Raw genomic sequence first — 19169 nt, 5'->3', positions numbered from 1 at the left:
AAGGCAACAGTTTAGGGCCACATATGGGGTATCGCCGTACTCGGGAGAAATTGGGCTTCAAATTTTGTGGGTATTTTCTGCTATTACCCTTTTAAAAAATGTAAAATTTTTGGGAAAACAAGCATTTTAGGTAAAAAAATATATATATTTTTTTACATATGCAAAAGTCGTGAAACACCTGTAGGGTATTAAGGTTCAAATTACCCCTTGTTACGTTCCCCGAGGGGTCTAGTTTCCAAAATGGTATGCCATGTGTTTTTTTTTTGCTGTCCTGGCACCATAGGGGCTTCCTAAATGCGGCATGCCCCCAGAGCAAAATTCGCTTTCAAAAAGCAAAATGTGACTCCTTCTCTTCTGAGACCTGTAGTGCGCCAGCAGAGCACTTTTCACACCCATATGGGGTGTTTTCTGAATCGGGAGAAATTGGGCTTCAAATTTTGGGGGGTATTTTCCGCTATTACCCTTTTTAAAAATGTAAACATTTTGGGAAAACAAGCATTTTAGGTAAAAAAAAAATTTTTTTTTTTACATATGCAAAAGTCGTGAAACACCTGTAGGGCATTAAGGTTCACGTTACCCCTTGTTACGTTCCCCAAGGGGTCTAGTTTCCAAAATGGTATGCCATGTGTTTTTTTTTTGCTGTTCTGGCACCATAGGGGCTTCCTAAATGCGGCATGCCCCCAGAGCAAAATTTGCTTTCAAAAAGCCAAATGTGACTCCTTCTCTTCTGAGACCTGTAGTGCACCAGCAGAGCACTTTTCACCCCCATGCGAGGTGTTTTCTGTATCGGGAGAAATTGGGCTTCAAATTTTGGGGGGTATTTTCTGCTATTACCCTTTTTAAAAATGTAAAATTTTTGGGAAACCAAGCATTTTAGGTAAAAAAAATATATATTTTTTTTACATATGCAAAAGTCGTGAATCACCTGTAGGGTATTAAGGTTCACATTACCCCTTGTTACGTTCCCTGAGGGGTCTAGTTTCCAAAATGGTATGCCATGTGTTTTTTTTTGCTGTCCTGGCACCATAGGGGCTTCCTAAATGCGGCATGCCCCCCAAAAACCATTTTTCGCTCCTTCCCTTCTGAGCCCTCTACTGCGCCCGCCGAACAATTAACATAGACATATGAGGTATGTGCTTACTCGAGAGAAATTGGGTTTCAAATACAAGTAAAAATTTTCTCCTTTTTACCCCTTGCAAAATTCAAAAATTGGGTCTACAAGAACATGCGAGTGTAAAAAATGAAGATTTTGAATTTTCTCCTTCACTTTGCTGCTATTCCTGTGAAACACCTAAAGGGTTAATACACTTACTGAATGTTTTTTTGAATACTTTAGGGGGTGTAGTTTTTATAATGGGGTCTTTTATGGGGTATTTCTAATATGAAGACCCTTCAAATCCACTTCAAACCTGAACTGGTCCCTGAAAAATAGTGAGTTTGAAAATTTTGTGAAAAATTTCAAAATTGCTACTGAACTTTGAAGCCCTCTGGTGTCTTCCAAAAGTAAAAACTCATAAATTTTATGATGCAAACATAAAGTAGACATATTGTATATGTAAACCCAAAAAAAAATATTTTTTGAATATCCATTTTCCTTACAAGCAGAGAGCTTCAAAGTTAGAAAAATGCAAAATTTTCATTTTTTTCATCAAATTTTGGGATTTTTCACCAAGAAAGGATGCAAGTTACCAAAAAATTTTACCACTACGTTAAAGTAGAATATGTCACGAAAAAACAATCTCGGAATCAGAATGATAACTAAAAGCATTCCAGAGTTATTAATGTTTAAAGTGACAGTGGTCAGAATTGCAAAAAACGCTCCGGTCCTTAAGGTATAAAATGGCCTGGTCCTTAAGGGGTTAAGGTTCACCTGTGAGGCCCGCAACATATCAGCCAACTTGGGTGGGGCTTATAGCTAGAGATGTCGCGAATTGTTCCCGGCGAACTTAGCATGTTCGCGTTCGCATCGCCGGGCGAACATATGTGAAGTTTGATTCGCCCCCTATACTTTAACATTGTGGTAAACTTTGACCCTGTGAGTCAGAGTCAGCAGACACATTACAGCCAATCAGCAGCAGTCCCTCCCTTCCAGACCCATTTTACCTTCATTCAGCATGCTGCAGGCTTAGAAAGTGGAGGGACAGAGAAGCTGCTCCTGCTGTATAGGGAAAGCGATAGCTAGGTTAGGTTGCTGCTAGGTGGTGTATTCAGGGTCCAGTTTACTCCTAAAGCACTAGTGTAACATCTGCTTTAAGGACAGCACCCAAAAAAGCCCTTTTTAGGGCTGAAATATATCAGTCCGCGTGTCTTGCAACAGCTGGAGGCACCCTGGTTGGGAGGGAACCGCTGGTTAAAAGGGGTACTCCAGTGTAAAACTTTAGTTCCTTCAAGCAACTAACTACAGCATTAAAAGGGCTATAAGTTCAGTCCATGTGTCTTGCAACAGCTGGAGGCACCCTGGTTGGGAGGGAACCGCTAGTTAAAAGGGGTACTCCAGAATCAAACTTAAGTTCCTTTAAGCAACTAACTATTACAGTATTCAAAGGGCTGAAAGATATCAGTCCGTGTGTCTTGCAACAGCTGGAGGCACCCTGGTTGGGAGGGAACCGCTGGTTAAAAGGGGTACTCCAGTGTAAAACTTTAGTTCCTTCAAGCAACTCACTACAGTATTAAAAGGGCTATAAGTTCAGTCTGTGTGTCTTGCAACTGCTGGAGGCACCCTGGTTGGGGACTTCTGCTTAAAAGGGGAACTCCGCTGGCAACCTTTTTTGCTCATTGTCACTAGTGCAAATCACGTTTAGTGTGACAGTTGTTCAAATAAAAAAATAAAAAATATATTTTTTGGCTGTGAAATAAAACCAGTGCTGCCTAAAGGGGGGCTCTAACTATGTGCTGCCTAATATGGGGGAATCTATGTGCTGCCTAAACGGGGGATCTACATATGTGCTGCCTAAAGGGGGCTCTATGTGCTGCCTAAAGGGAGGCTCTAACTATGTGCTGCCTAATATGAGGGAATCTATGTGCTGCCTAAAGGGGGGCTCTATGTGCTGCCCAAAGAGGGGCTCTATGTGCTGCCTAAAGGGGGGCTCTATGTGCTGCCTAAAGGGGGGAATCTATGTGCTGCCTAAAGGGGGGCTCTAACTATGTGCTGCCTAATATGGGGGAATCTATGTGCTGCCTAAACGGGGGATCTACATATGTGCTGCCTAAAGGGGGCTCTATGTGCTGCCTAAAGGGAGGCTCTAACTATGTGCTGCCTAATATGAGGGAATCTATGTGCTGCCTAAAGGGGGGCTCTATGTGCTGCCCAAAGAGGGGCTCTATGTGCTGCCTAAAGGGGGACTCTATGTGCTGCCTAAAGGGGGGAATCTATGTGCTGCCTAAAGGGGGGCTCTAACTATGTGCTGCCTAATATGGGGGAATCTATGTGCTGCCTAAAGGGGGGATCTTAATATGTGCTGCCTAACATGGGGGAATCTTTGTGCTGCCTAAAGGGGGGATCTAACTATGTGATGCCTAAAGGGGGGATCTAACTATGTGCTGCCTAAAGGGGGCTCTATGTGCTGCCTAAAGGGAGGCTCTAACTATGTGCTGCCTAAAGGGGGGCTCTAACTATGTGCTGCCTAAAGGGGGGCTCTAACTATGTGCTGCCTAACATGGGGGAATCTATGTGCTGCCTAAAGGGGGGATCTAACTATGTGCTGCCTAAAGGGGGCTCTATGTGCTGCCTAAAGGGGGGCTCTAACTATGTGCTGCCTAACATGGGGGAATCTATGTGCTGCCTAAAGGGGGGGGGGTCTAACTATGTGATGCCTAAAGGGGGGATCTAACTATGTGCTGCCTAAAGGGGGCTCTATGTGCTGCCTAAAGGGAGGCTCTAACTATGTGCTGCCTAAAGGGGGGCTCTATGTGCTGCCTAAAGGGGGGCTCTAACTATGTGCTGCCTAACATGGGGGAATCTATGTGCTGCCTAAAGGGGGGATCTAACTATGTGCTGCCTAAAGGGGGCTCTATGTGCTGCCTAAAGGGGGGCTCTAACTATGTGCTGCCTAACATGGGGGAATCTATGTGCTGCCTAAAGGGGGGATCTAACTATGTGCTGCCTAAAGGGGGCTCTATGTGCTGCCTAAAGGGGGGCTCTAACTATGTGCTGCCTAATATGGGGGAATCTATGTGGTGCCTAAAGGGGGGCTCTAACTATGTGGTGCCTAAAGGGAGGCTCTAACTATGTGCTGCCTAAAGGGAGGCTCTAACTATGTGCTGCCTAATATGAGGGAATCTATGTGCTGCCCAAAGAGGGGCTCTATGTGCTGCCTAAAGGGGGGCTCTAACTATGTGCTGCCTAAAGGGGGGAATCTATGTGCTGCCTAAAGGGGGGCTCTAACTATGTGCTGTCTAATATGGGGGAATCTATGTGCTGCCTAAAGGGGGGATCTTAATATGTGCTGCCTAACATGGGGGAATCTATGTGCTGCCTAAAGGGGGGATCTAACTATGTGCTGCCTAAAGGGGGCTCTATGTGCTGCCTAAAGGGAGGCTCTAACTATGTGCTGCCTAAAGGGGGGCTCTATGTGCTGCCTAAAGGGGGGCTCTAACTATGTGCTGCCTAACATGGGGGAATCTATGTGCTGCCTAAAGGGGGGGGGGATCTAACTATGTGATGCCTAAAGGGGGGATCTAACTATGTGCTGCCTAAAGGGGGCTCTATGTGCTGCCTAAAGGGAGGCTCTAACTATGTGCTGCCTAAAGGGGGGCTCTATGTGCTGCCTAAAGGGGACTCTATGTGCTGCCTAAAGGGAGGCTCTAACTATGTACTGCCTAAAGGGGGGCTCTATGTGCTGCCTAAAGGGGGGCTCCATGTGCTGCCTAAAGGGGGGCTCTAACTATGTGCTGCCTAACATGGGGGAATCTATGTGCTGCCTAAAGGGGGGATCTAACTATGTGATGCCTAAAGGGGGGGATCTAACTATGTGCTGCCTAAAGGGGGCTCTATGTGCTGCCTAAAGGGGGGCTCTAACTATGTGCTGCCTTATATGGGGGAATCTATGTGCTGCCTAAAGGGGGGATCTAACTACGTGATGCCTAAAGGGGGGCTCTAACTATGTGCTGCCTAAAGGGAGGCTCTAACTATGTGCTGCCTAATATGAGGGAATCTATGTGCTGCCTAAAGGGGGGCTCTATGTGCTGCCCAAAGAGGGGCTCTATGTGCTGCCTAAAGGGGGGCTCTAACTATGTGCTGCCTAATATGGGGGAATCTATGTGCTTCCTAAAGGGGGGATCTTAATATGTGCTGCCTAACATGGGGGAATCTATGTGCTGCCTAAAGGGGGGGTCTAACTATGTGATGCCTAAAGGGGGGATCTAACTATGTGCTGCCTAAAGGGGGCTCTATGTGCTGCCTAAAGGGAGGCTCTAACTATGTGCTGCCTAAAGGGGGGCTCTATGTGCTGCCTAAAGGGGGGCTCTAACTATGTGCTGCCTAACATGGGGGAATCTATGTGCTGCCTAAAGGGGGAAGGGGGATCTAACTATGTGCTGCCTAAAGGGGGGGGGATCTAACTATGTGCTGCCTAAAGGGGGCTCTATGTGCTGCCTAAAGGGAGGATCTAACTATGTGCTGCCTAACATGGGGGAATCTATGTGCTGCCTAAAGGGGGGATCTAACTATGTGCTGCCTAAAGGGGGGCTCTATGTGCTGCCTAAAGGGTGGCTCTAACTATGTGCTGCCTAACATGGGGGAATCTATGTGCTGCCTAAAGGGGGGATCTAACTATGTGATGCCTAAAGGGGGGATCTAACTATGTGCTGCCTAAAGGGGGCTCTAACTATGTGCTGCCTAATCTGGGGGAATCTATGTGCTGCCTAAAGGGGGGATCTAACTACGTGATGCCTAAAGGGGGCTAAAGCATGTTATTCCAAAGAATTTAGGAATAATAGGTGATTTCTGCCCTTTATGGATTAAAACCAGACTCTGCATCAACTATGTAATTTTCCATGGGAGTTTTGCCGTGCATCCCCCTCCAGCACGCCACAGTCCAGGTATTAGTCCCCTTGAAACAACTTTTAAATCACTATTGTGGCCAGAAAGAGTCCCTGTGGGTTTTAAAATTGGCCTGCCCATTGAAGTCAATGGCGGTTCGCCTGGTTCGCCGGTTCGCGAACATTTGCGGAAGGTCGCGTTCGCCGTTCGCGAACCGGAAATTTTATGTTCGCGACATCACTACTTATTGCCTGTCTCCCTCCTCCCATTGTATGTGTGCCCAGTCACACTGGAGGTAACCTGGGAGCAGTGTGTAAGTCGGACCTTATCCTGACATAATTGCCCATTGGCCCCTGGTTTTGCTTATATGGCACAGGTAGGTTTAGTGTTAGGTCCTGTGCCACTTGAGAAACCTTGGTGTTGGTGTGCGGGCTCAGGTATGTCCTTCATATAGGGATATACTGGCTAATGTCTCAATTTTACATCAGTTTTGAGGGGTAGCTAAAGTCATTGTACATCTACCACTGTAGTGTACCTATATTCTTGTATTTTTGTACCATGGGGGCTTTGTAAACACACATGGCCTTCAATTCTGGACACATTCTCTCTCTAAAAGCCTAATGGCGCTCCTTCTCTTCTGAGCCCTGTAGTGTGCTCCCTTGTGAAAATGAAACATTTAGAGTAACACCAGAATTTTAGTAAAGAAATGTTTTTCTTTAATTTTCACATCAAACTTTAATGAAAATTTGTCAAACACCTGTGGGGTGTTAAGGCTCACTATACCCCCTGTTACGTTCCGTGAGATGTGTAGTTTCCATAATGGGGTCACATGTGGGTATTAATTTTATTTGCGTTTATGTCAGAACCGCTGTACAATCGGCCCCCCCTGTGCAAATCCGTACTCAGGAGAAATTGCGTTACAAATTTTGGGGGTCTTTTTTTCCTTTTACCTCTTGTGAAAATGAAAAGTATGAGGCAACACCAGCATGTTAGTGTAAAAAATTTCTGGTGTAGACCCCAACTTTACCTTTTCATAAAGGATAAAAGGAGAAAAAGCCCCTCAAAATTTGTAACACAATTTCTCCCAAGTACGAAAATACCCCATATGTGGCCCTAAACTGTTGTCTTGAAATACGACAAAGTAAGAGAGCACCATGCGCATTTGAGGCCTAAATTAGGAGTTTGCATAGGGACGGACCCGGATGCAAGCATTACACTTGCCTCTGATACCAAAAACCCTACAGCAATGTTTCCCTAACAGGGTGCCTCCAGCTGTTGCAAAACTCCCAGCATGCCTGGACAGTCAATGGCTGTCTGGCAATACTGGGAGTTGTGGTTTTGCAAGACAGTGGTGTATGTGACTTTTTTCATTTTTATTGGGGGGGGGGGGGGCGCTAACTGTGTAGGGGTATGAATATATGTAGTGTTTTACTTTTTATTTTGTTAGTGTAGTGTAGTGTTTTTAGGGTACATTCACAACATTCACATAGACGGGGGTTCACAGCGGGTTTGAGCTGTGGCGGAAAATTTGCCGCATCTCAAACTTGCAGCGAGAAACTCACTGTAAATCCCTGCCCGTGTGAATGTACCCTGCATATTCACATGGGGGTGGGGAGGGGGCTGGGCAAACCTCCAGCTGTTGCAAAACTACAACTCCCAGCAATTACGGTCTATCAGTGCATGCTGAGAGTTGTAGTTTGCAACAGCTGAGGCACACTGTTTGCAAAACACTGAGTTAAATAACAAACTGTATTTCGCAACCAGTGTGCCTTCAGCTGTTGCAAAACTACAACTCTCAGCATTCACTGACAGACGAAGGGCATGCTGGCAGTTGTAGTTATGCAACAGCTGGAGTACACTACTACAACTCCCAGAATTCCCTTTAGCTGTCCATATATGCTAAGATTTGTAGTTATGCAAAAGCTGGATGCACACTTTTTCATAGAAAAAGAATGTGCCGCCATCTGTTGCATAACTATAACTCCCAGCATGCACAGACAGCCAAAGGGCATGCGAACATGCCTCATCTCCTGCTGTATCCTGCTGCCTCTCCCGCCGCTGCTCCTGCCGTTCCGAACCTGCCGCTGTCTGAGGGGACCCCCGCTGACCTCTGCCGAGGTAAATAAGGCCCTGATCGATGCCCCGATCACCGGTGAACACCACACAGCAGGACAGTGATTGCCACCTCACTCCTCATGGTAAAGAGTGATAGGTGCCATCTCAGATGCCACCTATCACCCTTTTTCCCAGGTCTCCGGAGACCCGATTGACCCGGAATCGCCGCTAATCAGTGGTCTGAATTGACTGGCGATTTGTGGCGTTTCCACCGACATGGGGGTTTGCACAGGGTGCCTGCTGAATAATTTCAGCAGGTATCCCGGTCCGGTCCCCGCCCGGTGAGCAGCAGAGACCGGAATTTCGACGGGCGCACAGGTACGCCCTGGGTCCTTAAGGGGTTAAAGCTAAGAATCTATTATGATTTTTGCTAAGGGAAATTTTTATGGATTTCTGGTCTCATTTTGGTAACATATGGCTAGAGCAATCTGCCATACATTTATGGTAAGGTGATGGCATGAGCTCAGGCGCCCACACCATCATCAACAGTAATTGTTCCCTAACATCCTAACTAGCAGCACCACATGGGAGTAATTCTCCCTCTGTTAACTAGTAGGTCAGATTGAATTTTTAATTAAACTAACATTATTTAACTAAAGCCCCACACCCTACAAAAGGTCAACTAACCCCCTCCTACCCTGCATTTTTTTTGTCCTGCATGGACTTGGACACAGGACCACCATCAGGTGGGTACAACCAGTAACCCAGTAAAGCACCCGGGCTCCCAAGAGGCCCAGGCCTCCGCTGCACCCCTAGAATGGAACGTAGAAGACCGTTGTTGAAACAGCAGTCTCCTGCTTCTGTACGTACAGTACACAAATACAATAAGTAATGTACGTACAGGAGCGTAGACTTAATTTGCAGGCCGCATGATGATGTCATTTTATCACAGGGTCTACCAGAGAAGTCCTGCGCCGCCCTAGAGGCTGCAGAGAGCCCGGCCTCAGCACAGTATTGCCAGAAAGGTGAGTTGGGCATTACCTATCATGGGGCACTACCTAGTGGGGGCATTGCCTACCTGAGGGTACAACCTTCCTGGGGGCACTACCTACTTGGGGGCATTACCTACATGGGGTACTATCTACTGGGGGCTCTGCCTACCTGGGGGACATACCTACTGGGGACATTACCTACTACCTCCCTACTGGGGGTACTGCCTACTACCTATCTACTGGGGGCATGACCTAATACCTACATACTGGGGCACTACTTGCCAGTGGGCATTACCTAAGACCTACCTGTGGGCATTACCTACTGGGAGCATTACCTACTATCTCCCTAATGGGGGCATCCTCTACTATTAGTCTTAGTATACCGGGTTTGGTCAGTAACAGTATGATGGTAATATGTATGGTGATAATATTCCTCCTTGCATACTGGTATTATTGGTAATATTGGTCTCAGTATACAGGATTTGGTCAGTAACAGTATGATGGTAATATTATGTATGGTGATAATATTCTTCCTTGTATACTGGTGTTATTGGTAATATTGGTCTCAGTATACTGGATTTGATCAGTAACAATATGATGATAATGTATATGGTGATAATATGTTCTCCTTCCTTGCGCATTGAACTAAAGGGCACTTGTTTTTCTTGTCCTATGTGTTAAAATACTTTTCAAACATCCCAGGGGTTGTTTATTTGTGGTATATAGCATTGCTTCTCCTTGGCTCCAGTTTATACTTTGAGTATGGTACTAATCTTTGTGCAGCCTCTTAGGCTATGTTCATATGTCGGAATTCAGTGCAGAATTCCGCATTGAAACTCTGCACGGATATTCCGCAGCAGCAGAGTCCCATTAAATTCAACAGGTTTCTGCTGCACCTTGCAAGCCTCAGAATTTTTCGGAAACATCTGGCGCAGAAATTCTAACTGCATCCACAGTTCCCGGCGCCCACAGTCGGCTGAATGTCCGCACGGAATGTCCATTTCCGCGTGTGAACATAGCCTTAGAAGGCAGCTTGCACTTGCTTGTATGCTTTTTCATCTGTGACTAGGTTGTTGTCTTTAGCAGGTTCTGGTGACAGAGAATAAAAGCATTTTAGCTGCAGGGATTGTGATATCACCTATTTGTCTGCTATGAATATCGACATGCCAAGGTTGTCATCTTAGGATCTACCTGGTAATCTGTCTCTGCATAATGGGCGATGCCCAAGAATCCATGCTAAAATAAAGAAGTAATCCTCTTTTCTTAATTGTTGTGGCAGTGCTCGGCAGCTACAACATTCTGATTAAAAATTCCAGATAAAGTTTCTCAATTTCTTTGAATAAAGTGTAGATATTGATGTCCATCTGGTCATAGGATCAGGACCAGGATATTAACCAGGGAAAGCCCTCAACTTTTAGGGAGCCTAGGGCCTTAAAGGGGTACTCCATTGGAATTATTATTATTATTTTTTAATCAACTGGTGCCAGAAAGTTAGGCATATTTGTAAATGTCTTCTATTTAAAAATCTTAATCCTACCAGTACTTATCAGCTGCTGTATGTTCCAGAGGAAGTTCTTTTCTTTTTGAATTTCCTTTCTGTCTGACCACAGTTCTCTCTGCTGACACCTCTGTCCATGTCAGGAACTGCCCAGAGAAGGATAGGTTTGCTATGGGGATTTGATCCTACTCTGGACAGTCCCTAAAAGGGACAGAGGCATCAGCAGAGAGCACTGTGGTCAGACAGAAAGGAAATTCTAAAAGAACTTCCTGTGGAGCATACAGCAGCTGATAAGTACTGGAAGGATTAAGATTTTTAAATAGAAGTAATTTACAAATCTGTTTAACTTTCTGGCTCCAGATGGTTAATAAAAGAATGTTTTCCAGTGGAGTACCCCTTTAAAAGAGGTAAAGCTTTAAAAAACTATGAAGGCTGAAGATAAAAGATGCTAGATGTGATTCCAGCAAAACCTACTTTTGCATAAAAGTGAAGCTAATGCCCACCAACCTGGGATGTCCTCCCTGGAAGACCTCCCGGAAGATTACTGACTACATCATGAAGGGAAGGTATTGACTTTGGAGTCAATCATAATGGAGACCAACAGAGCTATAATCTTCATTTCAGGAATAAAGGGGATTTCATGGACGCTCTAGACAGGAAGCAAGATTACTTATTTAGGATGTGTTCCCACACGGCGTATATGCAGCGTATTTCCTGCTGCTGCCGTAAATTTTGCGCAGCGTGAAATACGCTGCGTATACGCCGTGTGGGAACGCACCCTTATATCCATTTTTCATGCCTTGGAGAAAATATCTTGGTATATTGTGAGGTAAAGATGCACCATGTGATATATGTGAAAGATTTGGGTGCAATAAGCCACAATTTTAGATGCACCCACATTCTGGGTAGCATGAGACACATCAATAAATATTAAGGGTTTTATATAGTGGGACCAAAACAACATGAGAAATGCAAACCCCCATAATATTCATAAATTGCCCAGTCTGTTTGTATTTAACTGGGTGCAATACTTAGAGCTAACACTAGATGGCAGTAATAGTCTTTGCTCTCTGCTTTCTTCACCAAGGTCAGACAAGAGGCGGGCATAAACTTTGTTCTCTTCCCATAATGCTTCCTGTGAGGGGGTGAAAGCAGCAGACATGTCTAAACGAAAGGTGTTGGAGCTGTTCTATGATGTGGTCTCCCCTTATTCCTGGCTGGGGTTTGAGGTCAGTTTAGAGCAGTGTTTTGTTTGTTCCAACCAGTGTGCCTCCAGCTGTTGCAAAACTACAACTCTCTTCGGCTATCTGGGCATGCTGGGAGTTTTAGTTTTGCTACAGCTGGAGGCACCCTGGCTAGGAAACACTAGCATTGTACAAGCAGTATATAGTGTGCTATGTATTGCTCTGTACATGTGTGCGCTCTTCCTGGTGTCATGATATACTGGGGCAATCCTTAATACTGCTGCCCTTTTTGACTATAACATAATAGATATGATAGAATAGAATGACTCGTATTGCAGCTTCCTTATATGTTCCTATGGCTACAAAGCCCTAATAAGGCTTCTCGGCAGATGGTTACAAAGGTGTAAAATTAACATTAGCAACTCTGCTACCTATTGCAGTTCTGCTACATATTAGGGCAGTTCTGCTCTGTATGGCTTCTGTAAGTATGTGTTTATATGTAAGGTATGTGTTTATATGTAATGTTTAGTGTTTATATGTAATGTTTAGTGTTTATATGTAATGTTTAGTGTCTCTATGCTTTGTTGTGTAAATACAGTCCACAAGGTGTCGGTGAAGAAGGCCATACCTTGCCTGATGTGTTTGGACCTTGTACTGGTAAGGGTGGGTTCACGCTACATTTCTTACATACAGTATACTACGGTCAAAAAAAAAGGATACAGAGCAAAAATAAGCTGACCGGAGTCACAGAAACGTATTGTGAACCCACCCTAACAGAAGGGAGATGTATAAAGGCTCATGCGTAATATATACTATGGCTGCGTTTCGTTTAGGGCCATTTTTTTTCCTGCTCTTCTTATAAGAAATGGTGCTAGAGGAAAATATCTCCATACAGGTGCCCGACATGGCTGGTACTGCGCTGTGCCCGTGTGTATAAGGTAAAATATATCACTTATATCTGTGATACAAACAGGGCTTTTCTTTATTCATAGAGAAAAGAATGGCTGACACCCAGCAGAGCTTCTGCATTTGGACAGATGTGCATAACAGACTGGGTAGCGTAGGTCCAACTTAAAAGGGTACTCTGGATCTCAGGAAGTATTCATATTTTGTCCACTAATGGCCGGACCAACTATATTGTAATATAAACCGCCTACATGTGTTGTTATATAAACATATTATCTGTACCGGGCCATTTTTCCTGTTGGAAAATGCTGGAAGTGTCTAACAGTCTTAGTAGTGGAGACTTCTGGGAAATGTAGTTTTAATCCCTTGGGGATGGAGCCCATTTTGACCTTAAAGGGGTATTCCGCTGTTAGGCATCTCATCCTCTATCCAAAGGACGCCAGCGAGAGAGAATTTGGTTAAAAGTTGGGGGCAATGTGCATTTACAAAGCCCCCATGCTGCCAGAACAGAGTACCCCCCACATGTGACCCCATTTCAGAAACTACACCCCTCATGGACTGTAATAGGGGTGCAGTGAGCATTTACACTGTGTAAGGGTGTGTATATGTAGTGTTATACTCTTTATTTTGTGTTAGTGTAGTGTTTTTAAGATACATTTACACGGTCAGGTTTACAGCAAGTTTGAGCTGCGGCAGAAAGTTCCCCCCCCCCCCTCCCCAAGCAAATGTACCCTGCACATTCGCATGTAGTTTAGCAACAGCTGAAGGCACACGGGTTGGGAAACACAGAGTTAGGTAACAGGCCATAACCAGTGTGCCTCCAACCAGTGTGCCTCCATGTGTTACAAAGCTACAACTTCCAGCATGCACTGACAGCCGAAGAGCATGTTGGGAGTTGTAGTTATACAACAGCTGGAGATGCACAGTTTGGAGATCACTGTATAGCAGTCTCCAAACTGTGGCCCTTCAGAGGCTGCAAAACTACAACTCTCAGCATGCCCAGAATGTCCAGGCATGGTGGGAGTTGTAGTTTTCCAACATCTGGAAGGCCACCGTTTGCAGAGCACTGCTGCACAGTGGTCTCCAAACTGTGGCCATCCAGATGTTGCAGAACTACAACTCCCAGCAAGCCCAGACAGCCAAAGGCTGTCTGGGCATGCTGGGATTTGTAGTTTTGCATCTTCTAGAGGGCCACTCGCTGGCCACAGCCCGCAGCAGGCAGACTCCACCACCGGGTATGCTGCCGCCTGCTGTCCACCGATGCCCACAGGACCACCGCTGCCATCTCCTCCTCCCCCCCGCTCTGCCCGGACTTCCACACGCAGGCAGAGCGGGGGGAACCCTGCCTAACCTATGCTCGCCCTCCCCTAATCTGCCTTTGGCTGGTCAGTCCTGAGTGGCAGTGATCGGAAATACAATATGGAGGGCGTACAGATACGCCCTCTGTCCTTAAGTACCGTGGCGCGAGGGCATACCTGTATGCCCATCTTCCCCAACAGGTTAAGATGCAGTGAAGGAGGAAGGAGCAGAGCGAAAATGTAGCAGTGGGCAGAGGAGGACGGTGCATTGGGGAGCAGTAAATGGTGCCAGAAACAAGCCAGGGGGACTATATTTGTACACTCCACACCATGTGGTGTTTTTTCTTTCTTTTAAAGGTCCCCATATATCCCCTTTAAAAGAGATCTGCTGCGGTATGTAACTTATCCCCTATCCGCAGGATAGAGAATTTGTTTGATCCCTGGGGGTCCGACCGCTGGGACCCCCGCAATCTCCTGTACAGGCCCCCGGCTCTGCTGTGGCTGTCCCCATGCAGGAGGCGTGTCGGCCGCAGCATGACGCCGTGGCCAATACGCCACCTTCATGTATCTATGGGAGAGGTGGAGATGCACCGTTCATGCATTCCCGCCTCTCCCATAGAGCTGAATGGAGGAGATGCGTCTGTAGACCTCAGTGAGCTGCGGCAGTGTCGGGACCCCATATGGGAGATCCTGGGTGGTCCCAGTGGTCGGACCCCATCCAATCAAACACTTATCCCCTATCCTGCGGATAGAGGATAAGTTATATACCGCTGCAGATGTCATTTAAGTGACTCTCACAATCGTATCTAATCTATCATTTGCCCAAATGATGTACAATGTAAAACACAGTTGACTTTACCTGTATTATATGTTCTATTTAAATAATAAAGTTTTTTTTTTTATATATATAACAGATACTATGCAGATATAAGAACATATGGAACATAGATGTCCAATTACGACCTGGATATCTCGGGGCAATAATGCATACAACTGGTAAGTAAGACTAGAAAGTAGAGCAGGGACAGCAGTTCGTCTGTACACGAGGCTGTTCTCGGTACTGTTGCTCTTCCCATTCAGATGAATGTAACAACGTACAGTGCCAAGCTCACCTGCTCTTCACTATGTGGTGGGTCCAAAGCATAGGCCAACAATTTCGATAAGAATCCTTTAAAATGTTAAAATAAACCCTATATTAAGGCATGTATAAAGCTTTTTTTTTTATTTTTTTTATCACATAGGATGAGCCTTTTTGTTCCTCCTCCTTCTATGAGCCAGAATGCAGAGCAGCAATGTAACAGCAGTTCCCACTCTGGTGGTCCTAGCACATCTGTGGTGTCCCGGCACCATATTTCATACTGTGCCTTGGACTGTGGGGGTCCGCTTTCCTAGTTATCCCCTAGTCACCCCTTAATAAGTTATTTATAAAGTTATTATTGTAAATATGTATATTTCATTACTCACTTGTTTGGCTTCGCAGGACCTTAGGTCATGTGACCCGTTACTCAGAATTCAATGGTATGTTGAAGGACCTTAGGTGGTTCTTGTGTCACATGTTCACCCACAATGCCGTGTAACGGTGAGTGACAGCTGTACGGACCAATCCAAAACCGCTCAGCACCTGCCCATATAAGGGAGCTGCGGCCATTAATCGCTCTCTTGGATTGCTGACTCTGCATTTTCTCCTGGGTATGGAAATACCCCATGTGTGGACATCAAGTGCACTGTGCGCGTACTACAATGCTCAGAAGAGAAGAAGTCACATTTGGCTTTTGGAAAGCACATTTTTCTGAAATGTTTTTGGGGGGGCATGTCACATTTAGGAAGCCCGTATGGTGCCAGAACAGCAAAAAAAAAAAAAAAAACACATGGCATACTATTTTGGAAACTACACCCCTCAAAGAACGTAAAAAAGGGTACAGTAAGCCTTAATACCCCACAGGTGTTTGACGAGTTTTCGTTAAAGTTGGATGTGTAAATGAAGAAACCTTTTTTTTTTTCACTAAAATGCTGTTTTGTTCCCCAAATATTTTTCGTGCTGAAAACATCCCCCTCGGCTTATACTCGAGTGAACTCTCCTCCCTCAGTTGTCTTCAACCTGCGGACCTCCAGATGTTTCAAAACTACAACTCCCAGCAAGCCCGGACAGCCATTGGCTGTCCGGGCATGCTGGGAGTTGTAGTTTTGAAACATCTGGAGGTCCGCAGGTTGAAGACCACTGCCCGAGCCTTCGTCATCATCCAGCCCCCCCCCCCCTCTCCCCTTTAGTTTTGTACTCGCCTCCGCTCGGCGGGACGTTCGAGTGAGCTGGTCCGGGCCATCTGTGCTGCAGGACCGTCCGGTGGGGAGGGATGGTCGTTCCGGGCTGTCCATCTTCACCGGGTGGGCCTCTTCTTCGTGCCCGGCCCCGGAATAATGACGTTGCCTTGACGACGACGCACAGGGACGTTGCATCCCTGTGCGTCGTCGTCAAGGCAACGTCATTATTCCCCACTGGACGGTCCTGCAGCACAGATGGCCTGGACCAGCTCACCCGAACGTCACGCCAAGCGGAGGTGAGTACAAAACTAAATGGGGGAGCGGGGGGACTGGATGATGACGAAGGCCCGGGCAGTGGTCTTCAACCTGCAGACCTCCAGATGGCTGTCCGGGCATGCTGGGAGTTGTAGTTTTGGAACATCTGGAGGTCTGCAGGTTGAAGACCAAATCAGACATTGACAAGCAGTGGTGTGGGATGATGACTCGAGTCAATAACTTTTCCTGGGTTTTTGGGGTGAAATTAGGGGCCTCGGCTTATATTCGGGTCGGCTTATACTCGAGTATATACAGTAATACATTTTTACAAGGGTTAATAGGAGAAAATGCCCCCCAAAATTTGTAACCCCACTTCTTCTGAGTATGGAAATACCCCATGTATGGACATCAAGTGCTCTGCTAGCGCACTACAATGCTCTGAATGGAAGGAGAGCCATTGATCTTTTGGAGAGAGTATTTGGTTGGAAAAGAAGTCTGGGGGCCTTGTGCGTTTACAAAGCCCAAACCAGTGGACCCCCCCACATGTGACCCCAATTTGGAAAGTACACCCCTGACAAAATTAATAATTACATTTTTCATTTTCACAGACCACTGTTCCAAAAATCTGTGGGGCGTAAATGCTCACTGTACCCCTTATAACTTTCCGTGAGGAGTGTAGTTGCCAAAATAGGGTTACATGTGGGGGGGGGCATTGTTCTGGCACTATGGGGGCTTTGTAAACACACATGGCCTTCAAATGCGGACAAATTTTCTCGCCAAAAGCCCGATGGCGCTCCCCCTATTCTGAGCATTGTAGTTCGCCCGCAGAGCACTTTACATCCACATATGGTGTATGTTCTTACTCAGAAGACATGGGGTTAAAAATTGTGGGGGCTTTTTTCCTATTTTCCCTTGTGAAAATGAAAAATTTAGGGTAACACCAGCATTTTAGTTAAAAAAAAAACTTTTTTTTTTTCGTTTTCCCATCCAACTTTAATGAAAATTCGTCAAACACCTGTGGGCTGTTAAGGCTCACTATACCCCTTGTCACCTTCCATGAGGGGTGTAGTTTCCAAAATGGGGTCACATGTGGGTATTTATTTTTTTTGTTCTTATATCAGAACCGCTATAAAATCATCCACCCCTGTGCAAATCACCAATTTAGGCCTCAAATGTACATAGTGCGCTCTCACTCCTGAGCCTTGTTGTGCGTCCGCAGAGCATTTTACGCCCACATATGGGGTATTTCTGGGAGAAATTGCGTCACAAATTTTGGGGGTCTTTTTTCTTTTAACCTCTTGTGAAAGTAAAAAGTATGGGGAAACACCAGAATAAAAAATTTGCCGCAGCTCAAACTTGAAGCAGGAAACTCTGTGTAGACCCAGCTACATTGGGGGTGGGCAAACCTCCAGCTGTTGCAAAACTACAACTTCCAACATGCACTGACAGACCGTGCATGCTGGGAGTTGTACTTTTGCAACAGCTGGAGGCACACTGGTTGGAAAACCTTCAGTTAAGTTCTGTTATATAACTCAGTATTTTCCAACTAGTGTGCCTCGAGCTGTTGCAAAACTACAACTCTCAGAATGTACTAATCGCCGAAGGGCATGCTGGGAGATGTAGTTATGCAACAGCTTGAGGTACGCAACTACAACTTTAAGCATGGCGAGAAAGCCTTTTGCTGTTCGTGCATGCTGGGAGTTGTAGTTTTGCAAGATTTAGAGGGCCACGGTTAAGAAACCACCGCACAGTGATCTCCAAACTGTGGCCCTCCAGATGTTGCAAAACTACAAATCCCAGCATGCACAGACAGCAAACAGCTGTCTGGGTATGCTGAGAGTTGTAGTTTTGCAATATCTGTATATTGGTCTCCAAACTGTAGCCCTCCAGATGTTGCTAGGGGACTCACGTCATCCCCGCCGTTCGTCGCCTCCGACAATGGTAAGTGGACCGCCTGCGCTGGTCACCGACGGTTCCCCTGTTCTGCCTGCACTACAGTGGGTGGGCAGAGCGGGGGAACCGAACGTTAAAAAGCGTTGTCGCTTCTGAACGACCTATAGCAGGGATAGGAGGGGTGGCACCCCTGCCACCTCACTCCTATCCCTTCAGGGGGATCGTGGGTGTCTTGGACAACCCCCAATCCCCCTAATTTTCTGGGTCATTGGAGACCCGTGTATTCACCAGCGATTTGTGGCAATCGCCGACATGGGGGTGGGGGGACGCCCTCTGGACCCCCTGGGCATTTACACGGGATGGCTGCTGATGGATATCAGCAGTCATCCCGGTCCGGTCCCCGCCCTTGTGCGCGGCGGAGACTGAAATTCCCACAGGTGTACAGGTACGCCCTGGGTCCTTAAATACCAGGGAGCGAAGGCGTACCTGTACGCCGTGGGCCCCTAAGTGGTTAAAGGGTACTCCAGTGGAAAATAACTAAACTTTTTTATTTATTTATTTTTTAAACTGGTGTCGGAAGGTTAAACAGATTTGTAAATTACTTCTCTTTAAAAATCTTAATCCTGCTGTATTCTCCGGTGGAAGTTCTTTTCTTTTTGAATTTATTTTCTGTCTGACCACAGTCACAGGAACTGTCTAAAGTAGGAGAGGTTTGCTATGGGAATTCGCTCCTACTCCAGTTCCTGACATGCACAGAGGTGTCAGCAAAGAGCACTGTGGTCAGACACTAAAGAAATTCAAAAAGAAAATAACTTTCTGTGGAGCATACAGTAGCTGATAAGCACTGGA

The 19169-nt window shown here is 46.0% G+C and overlaps 2 protein-coding genes across 2 annotated transcripts in view; one reads left to right on the top strand and one right to left on the bottom strand.

The window, feature by feature from the left end:
• LOC130281980 (protein spinster homolog 1-like) overlaps positions 1-19169 on the bottom strand; it is a 261234-nt gene that overhangs the window by 209406 nt on the left and 32659 nt on the right. The window lies entirely within an intron of this gene.
• Positions 11615-19169, top strand: part of GSTK1 (glutathione S-transferase kappa 1) — a 40531-nt gene continuing 32976 nt past the window's right edge. Inside the window, exons 1-2 of the mRNA XM_056529785.1 lie at positions 11615-11754; positions 14828-14909. Coding sequence (XP_056385760.1) covers positions 11686-11754; positions 14828-14909 — 151 coding nt within the window. The 5' untranslated portion in view covers positions 11615-11685. The remainder of the gene's footprint in view (positions 11755-14827; positions 14910-19169) is intronic.

Source organism: Hyla sarda, chromosome 7, assembly GCF_029499605.1.
Source record: "Hyla sarda isolate aHylSar1 chromosome 7, aHylSar1.hap1, whole genome shotgun sequence".
Classification (NCBI taxonomy): Eukaryota; Metazoa; Chordata; class Amphibia; order Anura; family Hylidae; genus Hyla; species Hyla sarda.
Note: the sequence above shows the minus strand (reverse complement) of the source record. Positions and strands in the feature narration are given on the sequence as shown.